Below are 22,871 nucleotides of genomic sequence, written 5' to 3' on the forward strand. Positions count from 1 at the left end.
TCGCCCCGGACAGCCTCCGCTGTTCCGGGGGTTTTTAGAATGCTGCCGGGCGGCTGCCGGGCGGGGGCGGAAATCTTTGCTCCCCCCCGCCTGCCTTCAAAAGCCGTCGGGGAGAGCGGAGAATCGCAGTGCATTTTTCCGCTCTCCCGGGAAGGCAGGCAGGGGGGAGCAAAGACTTTCGCCCCCCGCCGGCCTTCAGAAGAGGTCCAGGACCTCTTCTGAAGGCCAGCGGGGGCGAAAGTCTTTGCTCCCCCCCCCCCCGCCTGCCTTCAAAAGCCGTTGGGGAGAGCGGAGAATCACAGCGCGTTTTTCCGCTCTCCCGGGAAGGCAGGCAGGGGGGAGCAAAGACTTTTGCCCCCCGCCGGCCTTCAGAAGAGGTCCATAGGGAAATTCGTCTAGCGAAGCGACGCAAAAACCAAAAAACCCTTTCGTCTTGCGAGGCATTCGTCTTGCGGGGCACCACTGTAATGATAATAATTAGTTCCTGGGCTAGGTCATAAAGGTAAAGGTACCCCTGCCCGTACGGGCCAGTCTTGACAGACTCTGGGGTTGTGCGCCCATCTCACTTAAGAGGCCAGGGGCCAGCGCTGTCCGGAGACACTTCCGGGTCACGTGGCCAGCGTGACATCGCTGCTCTGGCGAGCCAGAGCCGCACACGGAAACGCCGTTTACCTTCCCGCTGGTAAGCGGTCCCTATTTATCTACTTGCACCCGGAGGTGCTTTCGAACTGCTAGGTTGGCAGGCGCTGGGACCGAGCAGCGGGAGCGCACCCCGCCGCAGGGATTCGAACCGCCGACCTTTCGATCGGCAAGTCCTAGGCGCTGAGGCTTTAACCCACAGCGCCACCTGCGTCCCCTGGGCTAGGTCATAGGCTCACCCTATTCAAACACAGACATACCCTTAAGACAGGATTTGTGAAGGAAAAGACAATGGGGAGGCTTTTCCATTTTCCTTTGACCTTGCAGAGAAATCATTTGGTCAGTTTGGGAATCAAAAATGGTTTCAGGCGGGTCTTCCTGTGCTGATCTATGTAGGTGCTTGGTTCGTACATTTATTATATATCTAAGACCTTAAAATTCTCATCACAGGGCCATGGATTTCCTAGCCCTAAGAAGAGGAAGATGGAAACTTGGACTCCAGCAGATTGGAGAGCAAGAGTGGGTCCGACAGTCAACAAGGTGGTTTCCGGGAAGTGAGGGGCAGATGAGGCTCACTCACCTGGGAAGGGAGCCCATCTAGGAGAAGAAAAACTCTGATCCAAACCTCTTGAAGGATACCTCTTGCAGAAGAAAAGGCTCAGGAGTAAACCCTCCGGGAGTCAGCAAACTTTTCAGCAGGGGGCCGGTCCACTGTCCCTCAGACCTTGTGGGGGTCCAGACTATATTTTTTGGGGGGGAATGAACAAACTCCTATGCCCCAGAGATGCATTTTAAATAAAAGCACACGTTCTACTCCTGTAAAAACACCAGGCAGGCCCCACAAATAACCCAGAGGTGCATTTTAAATAAAAGAACACATTCTACTTGATACGGAAGGGGGGGCATGTCTTCTTCACCTTCTTCTTCGCTACAATATATCAATTTATTTCCAATTGTCAATGTCAAAAGGGTCTAAAATCTATAAAATTCATAGAAAATCAACGTGCCAATTTGCTCAATTTCTCTAGGACTCCATCACATTTCCCCTGTCCTCCATAATCCCTCAAGCAAGGTGTCAAGACCCTAATCCTGTCAAATCACTCTGCCAAGCCTTTCCTCCAGGAAATGCCAGTACATGGACCATTGTCTTCTCATCAGGATGTGCTTATCTGCGCATATCTCCAGCTCTGCATATTCCCCCCTCCCTCCTCCATATGTTAATCCGGTGTAACCCAACCTCTCCTTAATGTATTCATGATGTAATCTGTGTAACCCAACCTTTCCTTAATATATTCATGATGTAACTGGGATGTGTTTTGCACTGTATTCTGGGACATGGAGGGAGTTTCAAAAGTTCATGTCACCCCTTTCTCGCTGTTCAATCTCGTCTTGAACCTGTTGCGCAATAAACTTGGATCTTCTGTAATTTGCTCCTGTGCCTGGCTGAGCTCATTTTCTTCCGCAGGGACCTGCAGACACTTAGTCCGATGAGCTGGGGTGGCAGAGTAGCCCCGCACCCAGATTTTAGCCGTAACATACTCATGTAAAAACACGCTTATTTGCGGGCCGGATTTAGAAGGGGATTGGGCCAGATCCGGCCCCTGTGCCTTAGTTTGCCTACCCATGCCCTCCTGAGTGGAGTCCCTAAGACGGTTGGGTGGCACCTTCTCCGCCTCCTTCCAGCATCTGCTGCAGCCAAGCCGGTGCCAAACGTCTTGTTCTGCTTTGCTTTGGGATCAAAGGCCGAGAGCGGGGTCTTGTCTTCCCGGCAACCCAGGACCTCCAGACACACTGCCCAGGCTTGCACCCCGGCGACGTCACTCCGGTGCTGCTAATGCAACGCTTTTGAGTTCACCCCAGAGGCACACTCCACTGTCTCTCAAGACAGACAGGTGCCAGCAGCAATTATTTAGCATTACCTCATGTTTTCAGAAGGTAAAACTGAAATTCTTTGGTTTTCCAGGAGCAGTTCAGGCACTTTTAAATCAAACATAGTGTCAGGGTTTCAGGGAGAGAAGAGCAGATGAGGGAGGAGACAGAGAGCGAGGGGAAAGAATCCCAGAGAGACGAGGAGGAGGATGACAATGACCAAAGGTCGTCCATGAGTCTGTCCAGTGAGTCAGAGGACTCCCAAAAGGGAGCCCCCCTGGTCAGACCAAGGGGAGCCCAAGGGGGAAGCAGTCAGGAGCAGGGGAGCGAAGGGAGAGCCCCCAGTGGGAGTTGGAGATTGGGGCCGGTTTCTCCGCCGGAACGGAGTGAAGGGGGTGGAGTTACCAGTGTGTCAGAGGGAGCAGAGCAGGAAGCAGACAGGGGAAGGAGATCGGGGCAAGACGTTCTGCCGGAAGGGGCGGAGAGTAGCACCGGGAGCAGTGTAGCGGTCGAGAGGAAGGTCAGAAGCAACGTACGCGCGCCAAGTTCAAATGTGGAGGCGCGCGGAAGTGAGGAGAGCCCTAGGGAGGAGCCCGGCCCCAAAGCACGAAGGAGGGGGGAACAGGCGTCAGAGGATTCAGCCTCTGGTGAGTCCCGGCGGGAGGGAACCCAGGGGGGGCAGAAAGACCCTGCGGAAGAGGAAGGAGAGGAAGAGGTGGTCCAGCACAAACCTCTTAAACTGGTGCAGGGGCGGCACTGATTCAGAGGGGACTTCAGCGGTCTGATGTCACAGACGTAGAGCCACGGAGATGGAATGTAAAAGCGGCAATGTTCTTCAATAAAGACTTTTGTAAATAAACTGGATTGGACTTGGGTCTCTTGTGAGCTGGGACCACGGGTGGCTCTGACACATAGACTTACCAAGCTCAACGTTGTTCAATCAGAAAAATGATCTGAATTCCTCACACCTGTTGTAAACAAAAAATCTGCCCTTTCCCCCCCTACGGGGTATCCAAGAGCCCATATAGAGTCCTTACATAGGTTCCCTATTGGTAGGAGATAATAGCAGAGAATATTGAGAAGCACAGCAGCTAGTAAGCTTGATCTTTATTGATCTGTTGCAACAGGGTGCTCCCCTCACACGCAGGAAAGGAGGAGGAACCCAGAACAATGGCGCACAAGGCCTTATATAGACATTTTTAATTCCCTGCCTTGGAGCTCAAGACCACCACACACACCCCATACATCATACCTACATCACGGAGATGGCGGTCTACAGGCCAAATCTGAGTGTTTTGTTTACCTCCTGTCTGCCAGGTTACCTGTTTAATGGTCACTTGATTGGATTGCCTGGGGAGCCTGGCCAGTTTTTTGTAATGATAAATTCTTAGTTCCTGAGCCAGGTCACAGGCTCACACCCTATTCATATCTTAAATGTGCACTTAAGACAGGATTTGTGAAGGAAAAGACAATGGGGAGGCTTTTCCATTTTCCTTTGACCTTGCAGAGAAAACATTTGCTCAGTTTGAGAGAAAACATTTGCTCAGTTTGGGAATCAAAATGGTTTCAGGTCAGTCTTCCCGTGCTGATCTATGTACATGCTTGGTTAGTACACTTATGAACATTTAACATATACCTAAGACCTCAAACTCCTGTAACCTAGCAGTTCGAAAGCACGTCAAAGTGCAAGTAGATAAATAGGTACCTCTCTGGTGGGAAGCTAAACGGCGTGACCTCTGACCATTAGGTCCAGTCGTGGCCGACTCTGGGGTTGCTGTGGTCATCTCGCTTTATTGGCCGAGGGAGCCGGCGTACAGTTTCCGGGTCATGTGGCCAGCATGACTAAGCCGCTTCTGGCAAACCAGAGCAGCACACGGAAACACCGTTTACCTTCCCGCCGGAGTGGTACCTATTTATCTACTTGCACTTTGATGTGCTTTCGAACTGCTAAGTTGGCAGGAGCAGGGACCGAGCAACGAGGGCTCACCCAGTCACGGGGATTCGAACCGCCGACCTTCTGATCAGCAAGTCCTAGGCTCTGTGGTTTAACCCACAGCGCCACCTGCGTCCCTTGATAAGTGCCTTACTTGATTGCATATTCTGGGGTAGCCTGGCCATTACTTTGAGATGGTAAATACATGAGTTCCTGAATCTATACTGATAGTTTGCTCAGCTTAACAGATACTTGCCAGACTGTATTCGGAAAGGGAGGTGTAAGTCCCTAAAGTCCAAAGACCATTGGAAAGCTTTTCCCATTTCCTTCCTCCTTGCAGAAAAATATTTGAGGTAAAGAGTCAAAATGGCTTCAGGATTGTTCTCCTGTACTATTTCATTTTTCAAAAAATATATCTTTATTAATTTAAAATAAATACATTTATTTACAGATGTACATACAAGTGTACATACAAGTAAACAAACATACATACAATCAAACAAACAAACAAATAACAGAAAAATCAAACAAACCACCACACTATAAGATACAAGATTAATATAATTATCATCATATATACTCCAGATACTGAACACAATTATAAAACTTATAGAGAAGAAATTTAAAACTGACTTACAATTAATCTTACTGTATTTTATCTATCCATTACTTTATACCGCACAGTTACATATTTCTTATATAATTTCTTTTTACCTCCCTACAAGCTTATATTTGTACAATACAGGGACGGTCCATTTCTGCCAAGATGTTTCCTTTTATTCCATGGTTTTCTAAATATTCTTCAAAGATTCCCCAATCCTTATAGACTTTGTTTTGGTTGGCCTCTTATTCTTCCTGTACTATTTCAGACACGTGGTTTATATAGTTATGTATGTCCTTGCCTTGTCCATTTATGAACATTTATTCTATATTTGAGACCTTAGAATTTTTGTAACAATGGCCATTCCACCAGGATTCTGTTATGCTCTCTGTTTCAATGCCGTCCTCTGAGACCAAACACTCCAGTCCACCCATCGGGGCTCAGAGACTTCTAGCACTGTTATTTATATTCTTTCTTTATTCAGTTCATAAACAGTGGTACCTCAGGTTACATACGCTTCAGGTTACACACTCCGCTAACCCAGAAGTAGTACCTCGGGTTAAGAACTTTGCTTCAGGATGAGAACAGAAATCGTGCTCCGGCGGCACAGCGGCAGCAGGAGGCCCCATTAGCTAAAGTGGTGCTTCAGGTTAAGAACAGTTTCAGGTTAAGAACGGACCTCCGGAACAAATTAAGTACTTAACCCAAGGTACCACTGTACTGCACTTTTTCAAAAGATCCGAGGACGGTGTACGACATTAAAAACGATACACACAATAAAAAGAAAGGAAATCCAGCATCTGTGCTGTGACATGGAAGAGGGAGAAAAGCTTATTTTTCTCCTGCTCTGGAGGGCAGGACTCGAACCCATGGCTTCAAGTGACAAAAAAGGAGATTCCTTCTCAACATCAGGATGAACTTTCTGACAGCAAGAGCTGTTTGAGGAAGGCACAGTGACGGCCTCTCCTTCCTTGGAGGCTTTCAAGCAGAGGTTGGATGGCCACCTGTCATAGATCGTAGAATTGTACAGCTGGAAAGGGTCCCCAGGGTCATCTAGTCCAACCCCCTGCAATGCAGAAATATGCAACTGCCCCATACGGGGATCGAACCCACAAACCTTGACCGTTATATGCAACATGCTCTAAGCTATCCAGGCTGTCATGGATGCTTTAGCTGAGATTCCTGCGTTGCAGCGGGTTGGACTAAATGACCCTCAGTGTCCCTTCCGAATCTTCACGTGTATGATCCACGTATCGTGTGAAGCCTCCTCGGGCACCCAGAGTGCGGGTGCCAAGGGGATGGTGGGGGGCGGGTCGAGGCATCGGCGGAAACCTCCAGGCCCCTCCGGAGCCAGCAGAGGGCAGCTGCAAGTGGCGGCCGCGCCTGGGCGCAGGAGGAAGCGCCGCCGCCTGGTTCCTGCGCCTCCTCGTCGCGCGGAGTCGGGAGGAGCCATTAAGGCGAGAGCCAAAGAAGGCGGCGCGGGGGAAGGGAGACGCGCGCATCCCTCCGCCCAGCGTTGGGGGCGCGCAGGAGGAAGGAGACGCGCAGGCGGCGGGGAAGCTGGCGCGCCCGCGGAGACAAGCAGCTTTGCGCGCGGGTAAGGAAGGGGGGCGCTTGGAGAGGCTGCGGTTCCCACGCCGCCCAGGGAGCCGGGGAGTTGCTGCCGGGGCCGAGGGAAAGCCGAGCACGAGGGCGGCTCCTCCACCTCCTCTTCCCTCGCTCCCTCCGCTCCTGCGCAACCTCCGCCCCTGCGCAACCTCCGCCCCAGCCCGGAGCCGCGTTGCGCAGAGCGCACGGTTTTGTTCGCGCGCGCTGCGCTGGAGACTCTGGGGTCCCCGCGCGCGCCTCCGCGGAAGCAAGGCGCCTGGGCCGGGCCGGGCGGCTAGCTCGCTCCCGCGTGAGTTTCCGCACCGGATCCGCGGCCTTTTCGGGGAGAGCCGGGAGTTTTTGGAGACGCGCGACGTGGTTTGATCTCTCCTTTTTTCCGTTGTTGGATTTCCCCAAAATCCCAAAGGTGGGCGGGATCGCGGGTCTTGCATGCAGCCCCTGGTGCAGCGTTGGGGGTGGGATCCGGATCGGGCAGGCAAGAGTTGTAAACAACTCCATCCCCCCCCCCTTCCGCGCGCGCGCGCCCTTCCGCAGGCGCCGAGAGCTAAGCTCTGGCGGCGCCTATTGTCCTTCGGTGGTCATGTTTGCAGGCTGAAGGACCTTTTGAAATGCGCCAGGCCGCTGGAACCCGGACGGATTGCGCCCCTTGCCCCGCATCCCTCTCCGGCTTGGGTGCTTTTAAATCCGAATTAGATGCATGCTCAGCGGGCTCCGCGTGGCCGACGAAGTGGAGCCTTGCAATGGAGATCTCCTCAATTTCTGCATGTGCCATTATTGCCGTCGATTTCCCTTCTCTGCGGGAAGGGATAGGCTAGCGCGCAACTCCGCACAAAGGAGCTTTTTTCCTGTTTAGTTACTGCAAACGGCTTCTGTTCGGTTGCGCTTAAGGACAGCGATCCTGGAGGTCCTTCCTGGCCACCCCACAATAGGATCCCGGGGCCAGTGCCACGCGGGGAAAGAAACGGTGGCGCACCGTTTTGGCCCTCGAGCGCCCGGGAGTGAATCCGAATTGACACGTGTGTGCAGACAGCAAAATGAAATCTGGATCCGGAGTGGACACGCCTCTCCAGCGGGAAGATGTTTGTTTCCTTGTTAATCTTTTGGGAAGCAGAGGGGAGGCCTAAACCGGATTCAGGGAGTGTTTTGGCCTCCCCTTCCCCTTGTATGAGGAGGCAGTAAGGCCCAAGTGGTTTTTTTGGAGTGAAAACACAAAACCCAGTTGTGGGTTGATGCAGGAGGAGGCCTGGCGTGCTGTTTTCAGCTGAGATTCAATCACATGCCAGAAGATTCTGGTGGTAGTAGTAATAATAATAATAATAATAATAAGTTCCCCAGCCACTCTGGGCGGCTTCCAACAAAACACTAAAATACAATAACCTATTAAACATTAAAAGCTTCCCTAAACAGGGCTGCCTTCAGATGTCTTCTAAAAGTCAGGTAGTTGTTTATTTCCTTGACATCTGGTGGGAGGGTGTTCCACAGGGCGGGTGCCACCACCGAGAAGGCCCTCTGCGTGGTTCCCTGCAACTTGGCTTCTTGCAGGGAGGGAACCACCAGAAGGCCCTTGGCGCTGGACTTCAGTGTCCGGGCAGAACGATGGGGGTGGAGACGCTCCTTCAGGTATACTGGACCAAGGCTGTTTAGGGCTTTAAAGGTCAGCACCAACACTTTGAATTGTGCTCGGAAACGTACTGGGAGCCAATGCAGATCTTTCAAGACCGGTGTTATATGGTCTCGGCGGCCGCTCCCAGTCACCAGTCTAGCTGCCACATTCTGGTGGTGCAGTTATTAGGTCTTGCAACTGGGTGGTCTTTCAACTGTTCCCTCAAAAGATGTGGGGGGGGGGGAGATCACCTCTACTGATTGAGCTACCCCAGGAGTCTAAAATTTACTCATAAAATCATAGAGTCATTGGTTCAAACCCCTTGTTGGGCAAAATATGCATTGCAGCGGGTTGGGCTAGATGACCGCCGGGGTCCCCTTCCAACTCTGTGATTCTGAACAGGCAGTGGCTCTCCTGACACTTAGGCAGGGAAATTTTCCCAGTCCTACCTGGAGACGCTTCAATCAAGGCCCCTGAGCTAAGGCTCTTTGCCTTTGAAGCAGCCATTTAATCTCCCCACAAACAAATCTAAATGGATTCTCATCAAATAGCCGGTGTTGTCTAACTTTTGCTCAGAAGCAAGTCCCGCTGAGCTGTCTGGGTCTAAACTTTCCAGCCAGTGTGTACTCTTTGCAGACTTCCTCTCTGTTTTTCCTGTATCGGACATCTGAATGGAAAATCTGTATATGGGCTGACCACAGGCGCTTGATATAACAACAACAACAACAGAACGGGGACTTTTTTGTAGTGGCCCCCCATCTGTGGAATGCTTTCCCTGGGGGGGGGGGAAGAAGAAGAAGAAGAAGAAGAAGAAGAAGAAGAAGAAGAAGAAGAAGAAGAAGAAGAAGAAGAAGAAGAAGAAGAAGAAATACTTCCCTAAACAGGGCTGCCTTCAGATGTCTTTTAAAAAGAAGATAGCTGCTTATTTCCTTGACATCTGGTGGGAGGGTGTTCCACAGGGCGGGCGCCACCACCGAGAAGGCCCTCTGCCTGGTTCCCTGTAACCTCACTTCTCGCAATGAGGGAACCGCCAGAAGGCCCTCGGATCTGGACCTCAGTGTCCGGGCAGAACGATGGGGGTGGAGATGCTCCTTCAGGTATACTGGGCTGAGGCCGTTTAGGGCTTGAAAGGTCAGCACCAGCACTTTGAATTGTGCTCGGAAATGTACTGGGAGCCAATGCAGATCTTTCAGGACCGGTGTTATGTGGTCCCGGTGGCCGCTCCCAGTCACCAGTCTAGCTGCCGCATTCTGGATTAATTCCAGTTTCCGGGTCACATTCAAAGGCAGCCCCACGTAGAGCGTATGGCAGTAGTCCATGATATGAAATTTGCTCTCACTTGCTTCTACTCTGGCTCTGGCTATTTATTATTTCTTGAATTTCTACCCCACCTTTCCTCCTGAAGGAACTCAGGGTTGCAAACAACAAAGAACGATAAAAACGTCTTTTTAAAACATTCCAGTACAGCTGCAGACTGGAGGCCATTAATGGCATTCATACATGCAGAGGAATAGAGCAGTTGTTTGAAAAGTTTTTGTGGAAATGCCTAAAATGTAAGGAAAACACCTTAGGGCTCTGAGTTCCTCAGAACTCTCTGTCATTCCCAAAGTCCAATAGTTTAAAAGAGAAAGAGATTTTCTCCTACCACTGATTTTGTATACGTTGCAGTCGCGGTGGCAATGAGTGCCAGATATCATTGGTGCATGAGAAAATCTTCCCTTCCTCCTGTTTCCCCCTGGGAAAACACACTCTTTACTGCTGAATCGGAACAAACGTCAGTTGGGTTTTCTGCAGATTGACACCTGTCCCGATTCATTGGTAAAAGAGAGGGTTTTCCCGGGGCTGGCAAACTGAAAACTGCTTGCACCCGTGCTTTCGAAGCACGGAACCAGCAAAGTGTGTTGCATGCATCTGTTTGCCTCTCTCATAATGCTACAACTTGTGGACATCCAAATGTTGGAAGATTCAGGACTGAGGGAAGAAAGTCCTTCACACAGAGCTTAGCTAAACTATGGAACTCCCTGCTACAGGAAGCTGTGATGGCTGGCTAATTGGATGGCGTTAAAGAGGACTAGGCAAATTCATGGAAGAAGAGAGGGCTATTGGGGCTACTAGTCAGGATGTCTGTGCTCTGGCTCCACAGGCAAAGGCAAAAATGCTTCGGAATACCACTTGCTGGAAGCCACAAGGCTTTGGGTTCAGGTCCTGATTGCTGGAGATCAAATGGGCAGGTATAGGGTAAGGCGGTCTTGCAGGTAAACAGGTCCTGAGTTCTTCTGGGCTTTATACTCTTCTGGGCTTTATACAGTGGTACCTTGGTTCTCAAACTTAATCTGTTCCAAAACCAAAGCGTTCCAAAACCAAGGCGTGCTTTCCCATGGAAAGCAATGCAAAATGGATTAATCTGTTCTAGATGATTAAAAGCAACCCCTAAAACAAAAATTTAACATGGATTTTAGTACTTAACGCGACCACATATCCATAAAACGAAAGCAATAAACAACGTTAATGGTTCTTTTGCCTTCGCTGCTTTTAGTTCCACGCAGTCACCAAAACAAAGTCGCAAGTCGCAGCCACAAAAAGGAAAAAGCCACACAAAAAATAGCAAAAGCACCAAACATAAGCTCCATGTATCATCTCTGAACACAAATTAGCAGCACAACACTAAAAACGGAAGCTCAGACTCAAAACAGCACGATCGGCTTCCCAAACGAAGTTTGAAAACCGGAACACTCACTTCCAGGTTTGTAGCATTTGGGTTCCAAGTAGTTCGAGAACTACCGTATTTTTTCCGCCCTATAGGACGCACCGGCCCATAGGATGCACCTAGTTTTTTGGGGGGGGGAGATCAAGGGGGAAAAAATTATTTCCCCCCCAGGTTTGTGCAGCAATCCCCAAGCTAGAAGAGGGAGATCGGAGCGCTCCATCTCCCTCTTCTGCCTTCAGGGACAGCCTCTCTAGCCTCCGCGGGGCAGCGGCTTGCCCCGCTGTCCCCCGAGCTTGTGGGGCTGGCGATGGGGAGAAGCAAGGTTGCTTCCCCCCCGCCAGCCTCCAGACCAGGTCTGGGAATAGCAGGGTGGCAGCACTCCGCCTCCCCGCTATCCCCCAAGCTTGTGGGGCTGGCGATGGGGACCACATAACACCGGCACCGGTCTTCAAAGACATACACTGGCTCCCAGTACATCTCTGAGCACAATTCAGAGTGTTGGTGCTGACCTTTAAAGCCCTAAACAGCCTCGGCCCAGTAGACCTGAAGGAGCGTCTCTACCCCCAACGTTCAGCACGGACACTGAGGTCTAGCGCCGAGGGCCTTCTTGGTGGTGGCACCTGCCCTGCGGAACGCCCTCCCATCCAAAGAACTAAACAACTATCTGACTTTTAGAAGACATCTGAAGGCAGCCCTGTTTAGGGAAGCTTTTAATGTTTAATAGGTTATTGTATTTTGGTGTTTTGTTGGAAGCCGCCCAGAGTGGCTGGGGAAACCCAGCCAGATGGGCAGGTTATAAATATATTATTATATTTATTATTTATTATTATTTTGCTGCAGCATTCTGCCCTTGCTCCATCTCACATTCTTCCTTCCCTTCCAGGTGCCCTTTGGGCGAGACTGCATGACTCCGGAGCAAGTCTCCAGCCTTCATTCGATTGACGCCACCCGCAGAATCCCACCGGCTTTTCCTCGCGGGGTGGGAGAAGCCTCGGCCCGTAGCCTTGCCCCCGCAGAGCCCCCAGCCGCTCTGGCCCCTGCTTCCTCCCGCTCTCGCTGGCTCGCGGACTCCAATGTTTTCCTCCGCGGCCGAGAGGGACAAATGGGGACCTCGCTTTGACTCTCCCCCTTCCACTTCCGCCGCCGTAGCCCAGGCCAGCGCGACAGGCCGGAAGAGGAAAGCCAACTTCTCCAACGACGAGACGGAGACCCTGGTCTGGAATGTAGTGCGGCATTTTAGCGCTCTGTATGGGTCGGAATCGTTCCGGGCTCACCCCGTCCGCCGGAAGCAGCTCTGGACCCAGATCCAAGGCCGCGTCAACTTTCTCGGGTACACAGAGCGCTCCATCGACGATCTCAAGCACAAATGGCGGGACTTGAGGCTGGACGTCAAGAAGAAGATCACAGCCAAGAGGCCGCCCCCGGTGCACCGGCCAGGGGCGCCCCACAAACCCCGCCTCACGCCCCTGGAAAAAATGGTGGCCTCCACTTTCCTGCAGCCGACGCATGACTCAGAGCCAGAAATCGTCTTGGACCCGGGTGAGCGTCCGTTTATTATCACCGTATTTATCGCTCTATAAGACGCACCTGACCATAGGACACACCTAGTTTTTAGAGGAGGAAAGCAATGCAAGGCCTACTTGAGCAAAGAGGCAGGAGTGCTCCCGCTGCGCTCAGCAGGCTTTGTGTTGCTTTCGCTGAAGCATTGGGGAGGGGGCGCGGGTGCAGTTTATACCTGGGTGAAATTTATTTATTTATTTTATTTTTGTTAGAGCGTTTATTAATTCTCCAATAAAAAACATCCGATTAAAATATCAAATTGTCTTCCGAATTGCAATTTTGATTTTGTGACTTCCCACAGTCTGAACCTCGAAGCATTCTTCTTTCTACTACAAGAAAGAAGATTCCACCTAAACATTATTAGGAAGAACTTCCTGACAGAAAGAGCTGTTTGACAGTGGAATTTGCTGCCAAGGAGTGTGGTGGAGTCTCCTTCTTTGGAGGTCTTTAAGCAGAGGCTTGACAACCATATGTCAGGAGTGCTCTGATGGTGTTTCCTGCTTGGCAGGGGGTTGGACTCCATGGCCCTTGTGGTCTCTTCCAATTCTGTGATTCTATGCATATCGAAATCTCAGCCCTGCCTCTCATGGAGGGTGGATTTGATTTAAATCAAATCTGTTTAAATCACTGTTTAAATCACTAGACAGTAAGACTTCATTTAAATCATTTTTTTTACAGAAAGACTCATTCTTGGTATCATCGTAATATTTACAATCAGATGAAAGTTTCATTTTTGGAGTAGTTTTTACAGTTATATCAAAAATTACTGATTTGGTTGGACTATTAGAAACACAAAAGACAGGTTATTATGAAATTATTGTTTGCATTTGGACAACATTTCTGCTGTACCTTATCGGAAGGAGAAAAACAATCATTTCCCTAATAACAATTTATTTAACTAAAACAATAACATTATAGCATTATGTACCCATGTTTCTTAACTGATGTGGTTAAACAGGGTTGTTTTTTTGAAAAAAAAAAACTTAGACTGAGTTTTAACACACATGAAAAACTTAAAACAAATCCTTGTTTCCTGATGAATAGCCTTTGGACTAGAATGTAACTTAAATAGAAAACTATCTTTAGAAAGATTTTTCCTCCAAAAGCATTTTCATTTAAAAAATCCAATTTAAATTTAAAAAATCTGATTTAAATAAAAAAATCCACTTTAAAAATATTTTTTTTAAAAAAAATAATCATTGATTTTTATCCACCCTGGTTTATACCTTTTCTACGAGACTCCTCCCGCTGTTGACCGCTGCCTGACGTTGACTTCAAGGGATAATGCGACGCTTTGCTTGTTTTCTTGCCCTGCAGAGATTTTCTTCCCTGGAGCGTTCAAGCAGTCCTTTGTAGCTTTGCAACCGGGCCTCAACCACCCCAGTATCTACATTGACACCAACGGACAGCCCTCCTCTCTCCCTGACGTGGAAGGCTCCCTAGTGCCTCGCGTGGGGGTCCAGAGCCCCGACCCCTCCTCTATGCTTTGCGAATACAGTCGAGGCGAAGGGCAGAGCAGCTCAGGTGGGTATCGCCGGTGCCATTGCATACGGCCTGGCCATAACAATAACAGCAATTATAATATTTATTACAGTATTTATATGCCATCCAACTGCTCCAGCCGCTCTGGGCGGCTTCCAACAAACTATAAACTCACAGAAAAACACCGCATATTAAAAGCTTCCCGATACAGGGCTTTCTGCAAACAGGGAGTCACCACAGAGAAGGCCCCGTCATGGGGTCACTGGGTGCAGAGCTTGTTCTCTGCCCCTGAGCTTCATCGCTTCCCTGCTGTAGGTGCTGCTGGAAAATCCTTTGGTGTGGAAACCAAGTCAGGATGAGTGCCTGTCTTTAACTGCTCACCTCTTGGATTTGGAGGGGGAAACTGAGGAGGCGGTGGGTGGTGCAGACTAGAGGCTAAGAATAAATCCATGCTGCATATTTTCCACCATGTTTGATACTTGCACGCCACTTGGGAAATTGAGCGGTTTATGAATGAACTTGCAGCCTCAAAGCAGTCATTGCTGGACAGTTCTGAGAAACCAGAACTTTTGATTTCGGCAGTTATAATCCGTGCTGTTTTGAGATCCAGCAGTTAAAAATCGATGCCCTTTTGAAAGGTACCTTCCGCCATCTTGGTTCATAGTGGCGTCCAGTAGTACCCAAACATAGAGGAAAACCTGTTCCTTCATCCCTGGGACCACCGTGCAAAAATTGGTTACGATATATTAGTACATAGTGAGTGGACAAACATCCCAAAATATATACCATATTTTTTTGCTTCATAAGACGCACATAGTTTTTAGAGGGGGAATGCAAGGAAAAAATATTCTTTAAAGGGAGCGCTGAGCAGAGCCCGCGTGCATCCAATTTAAATTTAAAAAAGGTTGCCCTTCTCCCTCCTCGGGGAAAAGCCCCCAAGAGCCGCGCACATGCTCCACGCAGCTCTTTAAAGGGACCGTGGCTCTTGGGGGCTTTTCTGGGACGTGGGGGAAGAGACAGAGCACGGCTAAGCCAGGAGCTAGAACAGCGAGAGGGAGTGCAGCGCAGCCTGCATTCGCTCCATAAGACGCACACACACTTCCCCTTACTTTTTAGGAGGGAAAAAGTGCGTCTTCTAGAGCGAAAAATACGGTATCAAGCTGGCAGCTGTATGCGGCATTGCCCAAAAATTCTTAGAAACCTAGATACTGAAAGTTTTTCAGCAGCTGCATGAAAGTGCATGACTGACTTGTCAGAGTCTGTGTCTGCTTAAGCTTATATTTCCTGCATTGATGTCATTCTCTTGCCCGTTGCAGCCGAATCGGGACCAGAGCTACGGACCCCGGAAATGTCCGCCATGTCCCCCCAGCTCCGAAACGAATCCCTCGTCTCCTACGCTTCTGAGGAGGAGGATCATGACGGCCCGGAGGCGGAGGGCAGGATGAGTCTCCAAGCGGCGCTGGAAGCTCGGCTGTCGGCCGAAGAAGACCTGAAGTTGTCCGGCCGGCAGGCTGCGATGCTTATCCGCAGGTGCAACTCTCAGGGGTCGGCCGCCTCCCTGCCGGAGGACGCCCTCAGCCACGCGGACGCCCACTCAGACTGGGACCACGAGGGGGGCACTGACGTCCCTGCCCTGGGCCGCTCCCTCGACGCATCTCAGCCAGAGGAAGAGGAGGCGGCCAACCAGGCCGCGGAGACGGGCTCCTTGCCCCGGGGGCTTCTGGGGCCTGCGTGGGAGAAGCAGGAGGAGGAGCAACACTCCCGGTCTCCTCTCCACACCGGGGCCCTCACCGAAGAGTCCCTGCCATCCTCTGCTTCGCCTCACGCAGACCAGGCGCCCGCCCCTCGGGCCTTGCCCAGGGGGATGGGGTGTTCCCGCCGGCGCGAGGGTGGCCGGGAGACCTGGAGGACTAACATCCGGCGGCTGATGGACATGGAGGACCAATGGGACCAGCTATACCACCAGGAGCTCGCCATGTGGCAAGAGGAGAGGGCCCAGCAGCGAGACGAGCGGGCCCGCGACAGGGAACTCCAGTTCCGGCTTCTGGGGGTCCTCACCGACATCCGGGATGAACTGCGGTACTTGCGGCAAGAGAGGGCCGTGGCGCGGCAGGACAGGGCCGCGGCCCGGCAGGAGAGGGCGTCGCAAACGGTCGCACCGGCGGCACACGCCTCCTCTCCTCCAAAACCCGAGGCAGCCCCTTCAGAGGCAGCCCCCGACTGCACCCCTCTCTTCTTCCCTCTTAAAGCCGAAGGTGGCCTTTCTGGACCCCACCTGGGGAGCGTAGGCCGAGGGGAAGCAGCCAGGGCGAGGCGGAGCCCTCACGGCGTCTCCCGCCGGGGCCGGGGCCGTCCTCGTGGCTCCACGTCCAAGCACAGAAGGATGTTTGTGCCCAGCAGCTAGGGGCGAGCGGGCGGTTCCTAAATCGAAATCAAATAGACGTTGTTTGTGTACAGAGCTCCGGAATTTCCTCCAGGAAGGCAGAGAGAACAAGAGTGCTTGTGTGTGTGCCTGATGACAACGTGTGGGAATATATACAGTGGTACCTCTGGATGCGAACGGGATCCGTTCCAGAGTCCCGTTCACATCCGGAAGAAGCGAACGCAACACGCATCTGTGCGGGTCGCGATTGGCCGCTTCTGCGCATGACGTCATTTTGAGCGCATGCGCAAGCGGCGAAACCCGGAAGTAACGCGTTCCGTTACTTCCAGGTCGCCGCAGAGCGCAACCCGAAAACGCTCTACCTGAAGCAACTTCATCCCCAGGTATGACTGTGTAAGGTTTCGTTGCACGCTCTGCTTGGGCTTTGTACATGGACAAGAAAAGGATTCGCGAATGATTGTGTGCAACTGCTCGGCCCTTGGCGAATGAATGCATGCAGTGGTGTTTTGAGTACAGGGAAGTGGCAAGGGGGTACGGCTACCCTGACGGAAGAAATTTCGCCTGCGGTGTCCCCTCCATCTACAAATACCGAAACCTGGGTGGCGGGGAGAGGGCTGTCGATAGGCTGCAAGAAACACAGAGCCCACTAGGGAGGGGCGCTCTGCAGTGGAAGAGAGTGCCGGCTGGGCAGGGCATTCGATGGGCATCTGGCTCTCAAATTCAATACCAGGGCAGCCATAAACAAGGGCAGAGAAGGGTGTTAGCTGGGAAGGACACACTAAGTGTGTTTTTGTGTGGACAAATGCGGAACATGTGTTGTATGAGTAGGATTGTGGGTTAGTTGCTGTCGTTCAAGCATTTTCTGCAACTCATTTAACGGACTGATTTGCCTGTGTATCTATAAACACTTTTTGGAAAGAAAAAGCAAACAACCAGCCGAACGGTTTGTCTTGTGTATTTTAGTTACTGGGGAAAGACTCGCAGCAGACCCTTAAAAAAAAAAAAAGAATTGATGCCAGAGGTCACTTTTGACAATAATTCCCCCCAAACCGATCGTTTCTGATTTGGGACAGAGTTTACTTTGGGGGGAGGAGGAGAGCGCCATAAAACATTGCCATCCTTGTGGTGCCTTTTGTTTTCCCATTTGCATGATGCTACAACATCTGGGACCCTCCAGATGTAGACTTTCTAATATTATTATGAGTATTATTTACTGAATTCATGCACTGTCCTATACCCGGAGGTCTCAGTGCGGCTCACAGAAAAGATCGCAATATAGTGGACGCTCGGGTTGCAAACATGATCCATGCAGGATGCATGTTCGCAACCCACAGTATTAGCAAGCTGCATCTGCGCACGCGCGGTTTGCGATTTGGCCCTTATGCGCAAAGCGCGATTTAGCCCTTATGCACATGCACGACCGCCAAAACCCGGAAGTAATTCTGGTACTTCCAGGTTTCGTCAGTCCGCAACCTGAAGCGGCTGTAACCCAAGGTATGACTGTATATAAAATTTAAATAAGTACAATAACCCAGTAACAGACACATATACACACACACACACACACACACAGTTAACTAAAGGTAAAGGGACCCCTGACCATTAGGTCCAGTTGTGGCCGACTCTGGGGTTGCGCCGCTCATGTCACTTTATTGGCCGAGGGAACCGGCGTACAGCTTCCGGGTCATGTGGCCAGCAGGACTAAGCTGCTTCTGGTGAACCAGATCAGCGCACGGAAACGCCGTTTACTTTCCCTCTGGAGTGGTACCTATTTATCTACTTGCACTTTGATGTGCTTTCGAACTGCTAGGTTGGCAGGAGCAGGGACCGAGCAATAGGAGCTCACCCCATCGCAGGGATTCGTACCACAGACCTTCTGATGGCAATCCCTAGGCTCTGTGGTTTAACCCACAACGCCACCCATGTCCCACACAGTTAATTAATCACAATTATATCCCACTTTTATTGCAAGGAGCTCAAGGTGGTGGTCACCCAGCGAGTTTCACGGCCGAGGAGGGGATTTCAACCCTGGTCTCCCATTTTCAAGGCTGGCACTAACCACTTTGCCATACTGCTTCTATGGACCACAATTCCTATCTGCCAGAATGGTGGAAAACAGGGCGAGGGGGGGGAATAACATGGCTAATCCAGCCTTCAGCAAGAGGGTGCTTTTCATAACACGACTCTTGGCAGCCCCAGCTGTATGATGCTGGCTCTGACATGGACTGTGACCCATAATATCAGGAGGACAAGGGAAGCAGCCTGGCAAAGGCTGCCCTAATCTAGCGGTAGGCCTAAGGCTGAAAGCTTTCCCTCCAAAAATGAGTAAGAGCTGCCATTGTGGGCGCCACAGTTTAAGGAGGATACTGAGAAGCTAGAAGGTGTGCAGAGGAGAGCGGCCGAAATGGTAAGAGTCCACACCTTATGAAGAACAGTTGAAGGAGTTGGGGGTGTTTAGCTTGGTTAAATAAGGCCGGGAGGTGCTATCATAGGCAGCTTCAAATATCTCAAGGTGTTGTCCCATGAAAGACGGAGCGAGCTGGTTTTCTCTTGCTCCAGAGGGCAGGACTCGAACCCGTGGCTTTGAGTTACAGGAGATTCTGACTAAACCTCAGGTGATGGCAGATCAGGAAGATGGCAGTAAGATCTGTTCTGGACATGAGGCGGACTCCCTCAGAAGGTGAAACGGATTCTCGTTCCTTATTTATTATTTGCTTTCCGTCATACCTCGTCGTCAACGCATACTATGTGACAGAAAACTAATCAGAAAAAGATGGCATGGATATAAAACCTAAACACATGATAGTAATAATGGATTCCCTTGGAGGTTTTTAAGCAGAGGTTGGGTGGCCACCTGTCATGGATGCTTTAGCTGAGATTCCTGCATTGCAGGGGGTTGGAATAGACAGTGGCGTAGCGTGGGGGGTGCAGGGGGGCCGGCCACACTGGGCGCAACATCTGGGAGTTAGGGGGCGCAAATCCACAGGTTAGGGGGCACAAATTACTTGCCTTGCCCCGGGTGCTGACAACCCACGCTACGCCACTGGGAATAGATGGCCCCTGGAGGTCCCATCTATCCAACTCTGTTTCTGTAGCGTCACAAGGGACGTGAACAGCTGTGCTTTCCATCATGAACTTTCCCCCCTGCGCTCCTGGAAATTTCCAAGGGAGCGAGCAGACAGACAGATGTTCTCCTGATTGGCTTATGAAACCTTTAGCCCAGGCATTGGCAAACTCGGCCCTCCAGATGTTTGGGACTACAACTCCCATCATAGCTGTTTACGTTCCACCTGATGCTAACGTCAGAGTGGGACTTTCTAAGCTATATGATGTCATCTCTAAAGGTAAAGGGACCCCTGACCATTAGGTCCAGTCGTGGCCGACTTGGGTTGCGGCACTCATCTCGCTTTACTGGCCGAGGGAGCCGGCGTACAGCTTCCGGGTCATGCGGCCAGCATGACTAAGCTGCTTCTGGCGAACCAGAGCAGCGCATGGTAACGCCGTTTACCATCCCGCCGGAGTGGTACCTATTTATCTACTTGCACTTTGACGTGCTTTCGAACTGCTAGGTTGGCAGGAGCAGGGACCGAGCAACGGGAGCTCACCCCGTCGCGGGGATTCGAACCGCCGACCTTCTGATCGGCGAGTCCTAGGCTCTGTGGTTTTTGTTTGGTTTTTTTTTTTTTTGAAAATAATATTTATTAAAGTTTTAAAAGTTACAAAAAGAAAAAGTAAAAACACCATATTAAACAAGAACAAAGCAGCAAATCACAATAAGGAAAAAAAGAAAAAAAGAACAGAAAAATACAAACAATTAAAAAACACAGTGAATCTTCCCATAACCTATCTTTCATTTGCTTGTTTCCTTGACCTCCTCACACCTCCCTTTTTTGTATTCTAGTTCGGTTAGCTATTTCAGCAAATCCTTTCCATCTTTCCCAGTTTTTGTCCTGTAATTTATCTTTATATAATCTAACTTTACTTTCCCTCCTTTCACCAATTAACAGTCTATTTTTACTTAATCCTTTATAACATTTCTGCTAAAACCACCTAACTTCATTCCAACATCCTTCTAACATTCATTAATTTTACAATGTTTCTGTAAATAATCTTTAAATTTCTTCCAATCTTCCTCCACCGACTCTTCTCCCTGGTCTCGGATTCTGCCAGTCATTTCCGCCAGTTCCATGTAGTCCATCAACTTCATCTGCCATTCTTCCCGGGTGGGTAGATCTTGTGTCTTCCAGTACTTTGCAATAAGTATTCTTGCTGTTGTTGTTGCAGACATAAAGAAAGTTCTATCCTTCTTTGGCACCAATTGGCTGACCATGCCCAGGAGAAAGGCCTCTGGTTTCTTCAGAAAGGAATATTTAAATACCTTTTTCATTTCATTATAGATAATCTCCCAGAAAGTCTTAACCCTTGGGCATGACCACCAAAGGTGAAAGAATGTACCTTCAGTCTCTTTACATTTCCAACATTTATTATCGGGCAAATGATAAATTTTTGCAAGCTTGACTGGTATCATGTACCACCTGTAGATCATTTTCATTATATTCTCTCTTAAGGCATTACATGCCGTAAACTTCATACCTCTGGTCCATAACTGTTCCCAGTCAGCCATCATAATGTTGTGTCCAACATCTTGTGCCCATTTAATCATAGCTGATTTCACCGTTTCATCCTGAGTGTTCCATTTCAACAGCAAGTTATACATTCCTGACAAGTTCTTAATTTTGGGATCTAACAGTTCTGTTCTGTTTCCAATTTTGATTTTTCCACCTGGAAGCCATTTTTTTTTGTCCAAATTATATGCTTCCATTATTTGGTAATAATGAAGCCAATCTCGCACTCTATTTTTTAGTTTTTCAAAACTCTGAAGTTTTAATCTGTCTCCCTCTTGTTCAAAAATTTCCCAATATTTCGGCCATTTGGCCTCCATATTGAGCTTTTTCTGAGCCTTCGCTTCCATTGTTGACAACCACCTTGGGGTTTTATTTTCAAGCGAGTCCTTATATCTTATCCAGACATTAAACAGTGCTTTTCTAACAAATCCACCTCTTTCTTTAGCATCAGTTAATATCTTAAATTTTATTCGAGGCTTCTTGCCCTGCCAGACAAATCTGGAAATATCTCTCTGCCACTTCTTGAAACAGTCCATTTTATCCAAAATTTGCAATGTTTGAAACAAAAACAGCATCCTTGGCAATACATTCATTTTTATCACAGCAATTCGGCCTAGCAATGATAGCTTCCGATTTGACCATATTTCTAAATCCTTTTTCACTTCCATCCAACATTTTTCATAGTTATCCTTAAATAAATTCACATTCTTGGCAGTCATATTAACCCCTAGGTATTTCACTTTCTTAACCAGTGTTAATCCTGTCTCCTTCTGAAACCTCTCTCTCTCAGTCACTGTTAGATTTTTCTCTAGAACCTTAGTTTTCATCTTGTTCAACTTAAAACCCGCTACCTGACCAAATTCTTGAATCAGTTCCAGTACTCTTTTAGTACTAGATTCTGGCTCCTGTAGTGTCAATATCAAATCATCGGTAAATGCTTTCAATTTGTACTGTTTAGCTCCGACTTGTATACCTTTAACCAATTGGTCCCTTCTAATCATGTTTAAGAGAACCTCCAGGACCGATATAAAAAGCAATGGAGAGATTGGGCAACCTAGGCTCTGTGGTTTAGACCACCCACGTCCCTATGACATCTCTAAAGGTAAAGGTACCCCTGCCCGTACGGGCCAGTCTTGACAGACTCTGGGGTTGTGAACCCATCTCACTTAAGAGGCCAGGGGCCAGCGCTGTCCGGAGACACTTCCGGGTCACGTGGCCAGCGTGACAAAGCTGCATCTGGCGAACCAGAGCCGCACACGGAAACGCCGTTTACCTTCCCGCTGGTAAGCGGTCCCTATTTATCTACTTGCACCCGGAGGTGCTTTCGAACTGCTAGGTTGGCAGGCGCTGGGACCAAGCAGCGGGAGCGCACCCCGCCGCAGGGATTCGAACCGCTGACCTTTCGATCGGCAAGTCCTAGGCGCTGAGGCTTTAACCCACAGCGCCACCTGCGTCCCATCTCTAGGCAGCAGCAAATCCACCCAGAGGATCCTTTTGGCAGGGGATTTCAATCAGGCCTGCCTGAAGAACGTTTTTCCTAAGTTTGAACAGTATGAATTTCCCCACTAGAGGGAAGAATATTTTGGATTGTGTGTTTTGCCCTGAAGCGGACATACAGGGCAATTTCCCTCCCCCACTTAGGTTCATCTGACCATTCATTTTTTTTATGCCCAAAGTATATCCCCCCTTAGGTACGCGGGGGATAACCCACAGCGCCACCCATGTCCTATAATCAGCCATAAAGGTAAAGGTACCCCTGCCCGTACGGGCCAGTCGTGTCCGACTCTGGGGTTGCGTGCTCATCTTGCTTAAGAGGCAGGGAGCCAGCGCTGTCCGAAGACACTTCTGAGTCACGTGGCCA

General features: G+C 49.8%; 2 protein-coding genes across 3 annotated transcripts in view; both read left to right on the top strand.

Moving 5' to 3' along the window:
* LOC309353218 (cytochrome P450 2C25-like) overlaps positions 1-22,871 on the top strand; it is a 196,181-nt gene that overhangs the window by 60,887 nt on the left and 112,423 nt on the right. The gene's annotated exons all lie outside the window — the stretch shown is intronic.
* On the top strand, positions 6,467-17,326 carry LOC309353186 (uncharacterized protein). Of its 2 annotated transcripts, none has more exons than XM_081882446.1 (4): positions 6,467-6,639; positions 11,844-12,499; positions 13,838-14,044; positions 15,319-17,326. In XM_081882446.1, exons 2-4 carry the CDS (start codon positions 12,034-12,036, stop codon positions 16,404-16,406), a joined length of 1,761 nt encoding a protein of 586 aa, XP_081738572.1. In that variant the 5' UTR covers positions 6,467-6,639; positions 11,844-12,033; the 3' UTR covers positions 16,407-17,326. The 2 variants fall into 2 exon arrangements, with proteins under 2 accessions (XP_081738572.1, XP_081738573.1); XM_081882447.1 differs by lacking the exon at positions 6,467-6,639 and adding an exon at positions 6,965-7,056.

Source organism: Podarcis melisellensis (assembly GCF_964234715.1).
Source record: "Podarcis melisellensis genome assembly, chromosome: 12".
Lineage (NCBI taxonomy): Eukaryota > Metazoa > Chordata > Lepidosauria > Squamata > Lacertidae > Podarcis > Podarcis melisellensis.

Coding starts and splice junctions, on each gene's coding strand:
- LOC309353186 (XM_081882446.1), top strand. CDS start 12,034: ATGTTTTCCTCCGCGGCCGAGAGGGACAAATGGGGACCTCGCTTTGAC. Junction 12,500..13,837: donor AGAAATCGTCTTGGACCCGG/GTGAGCGTCCGT, acceptor CTTGCCCTGCAG/AGATTTTCTTCCCTGGAGCG. Junction 14,045..15,318: donor CGAAGGGCAGAGCAGCTCAG/GTGGGTATCGCC, acceptor TGCCCGTTGCAG/CCGAATCGGGACCAGAGCTA.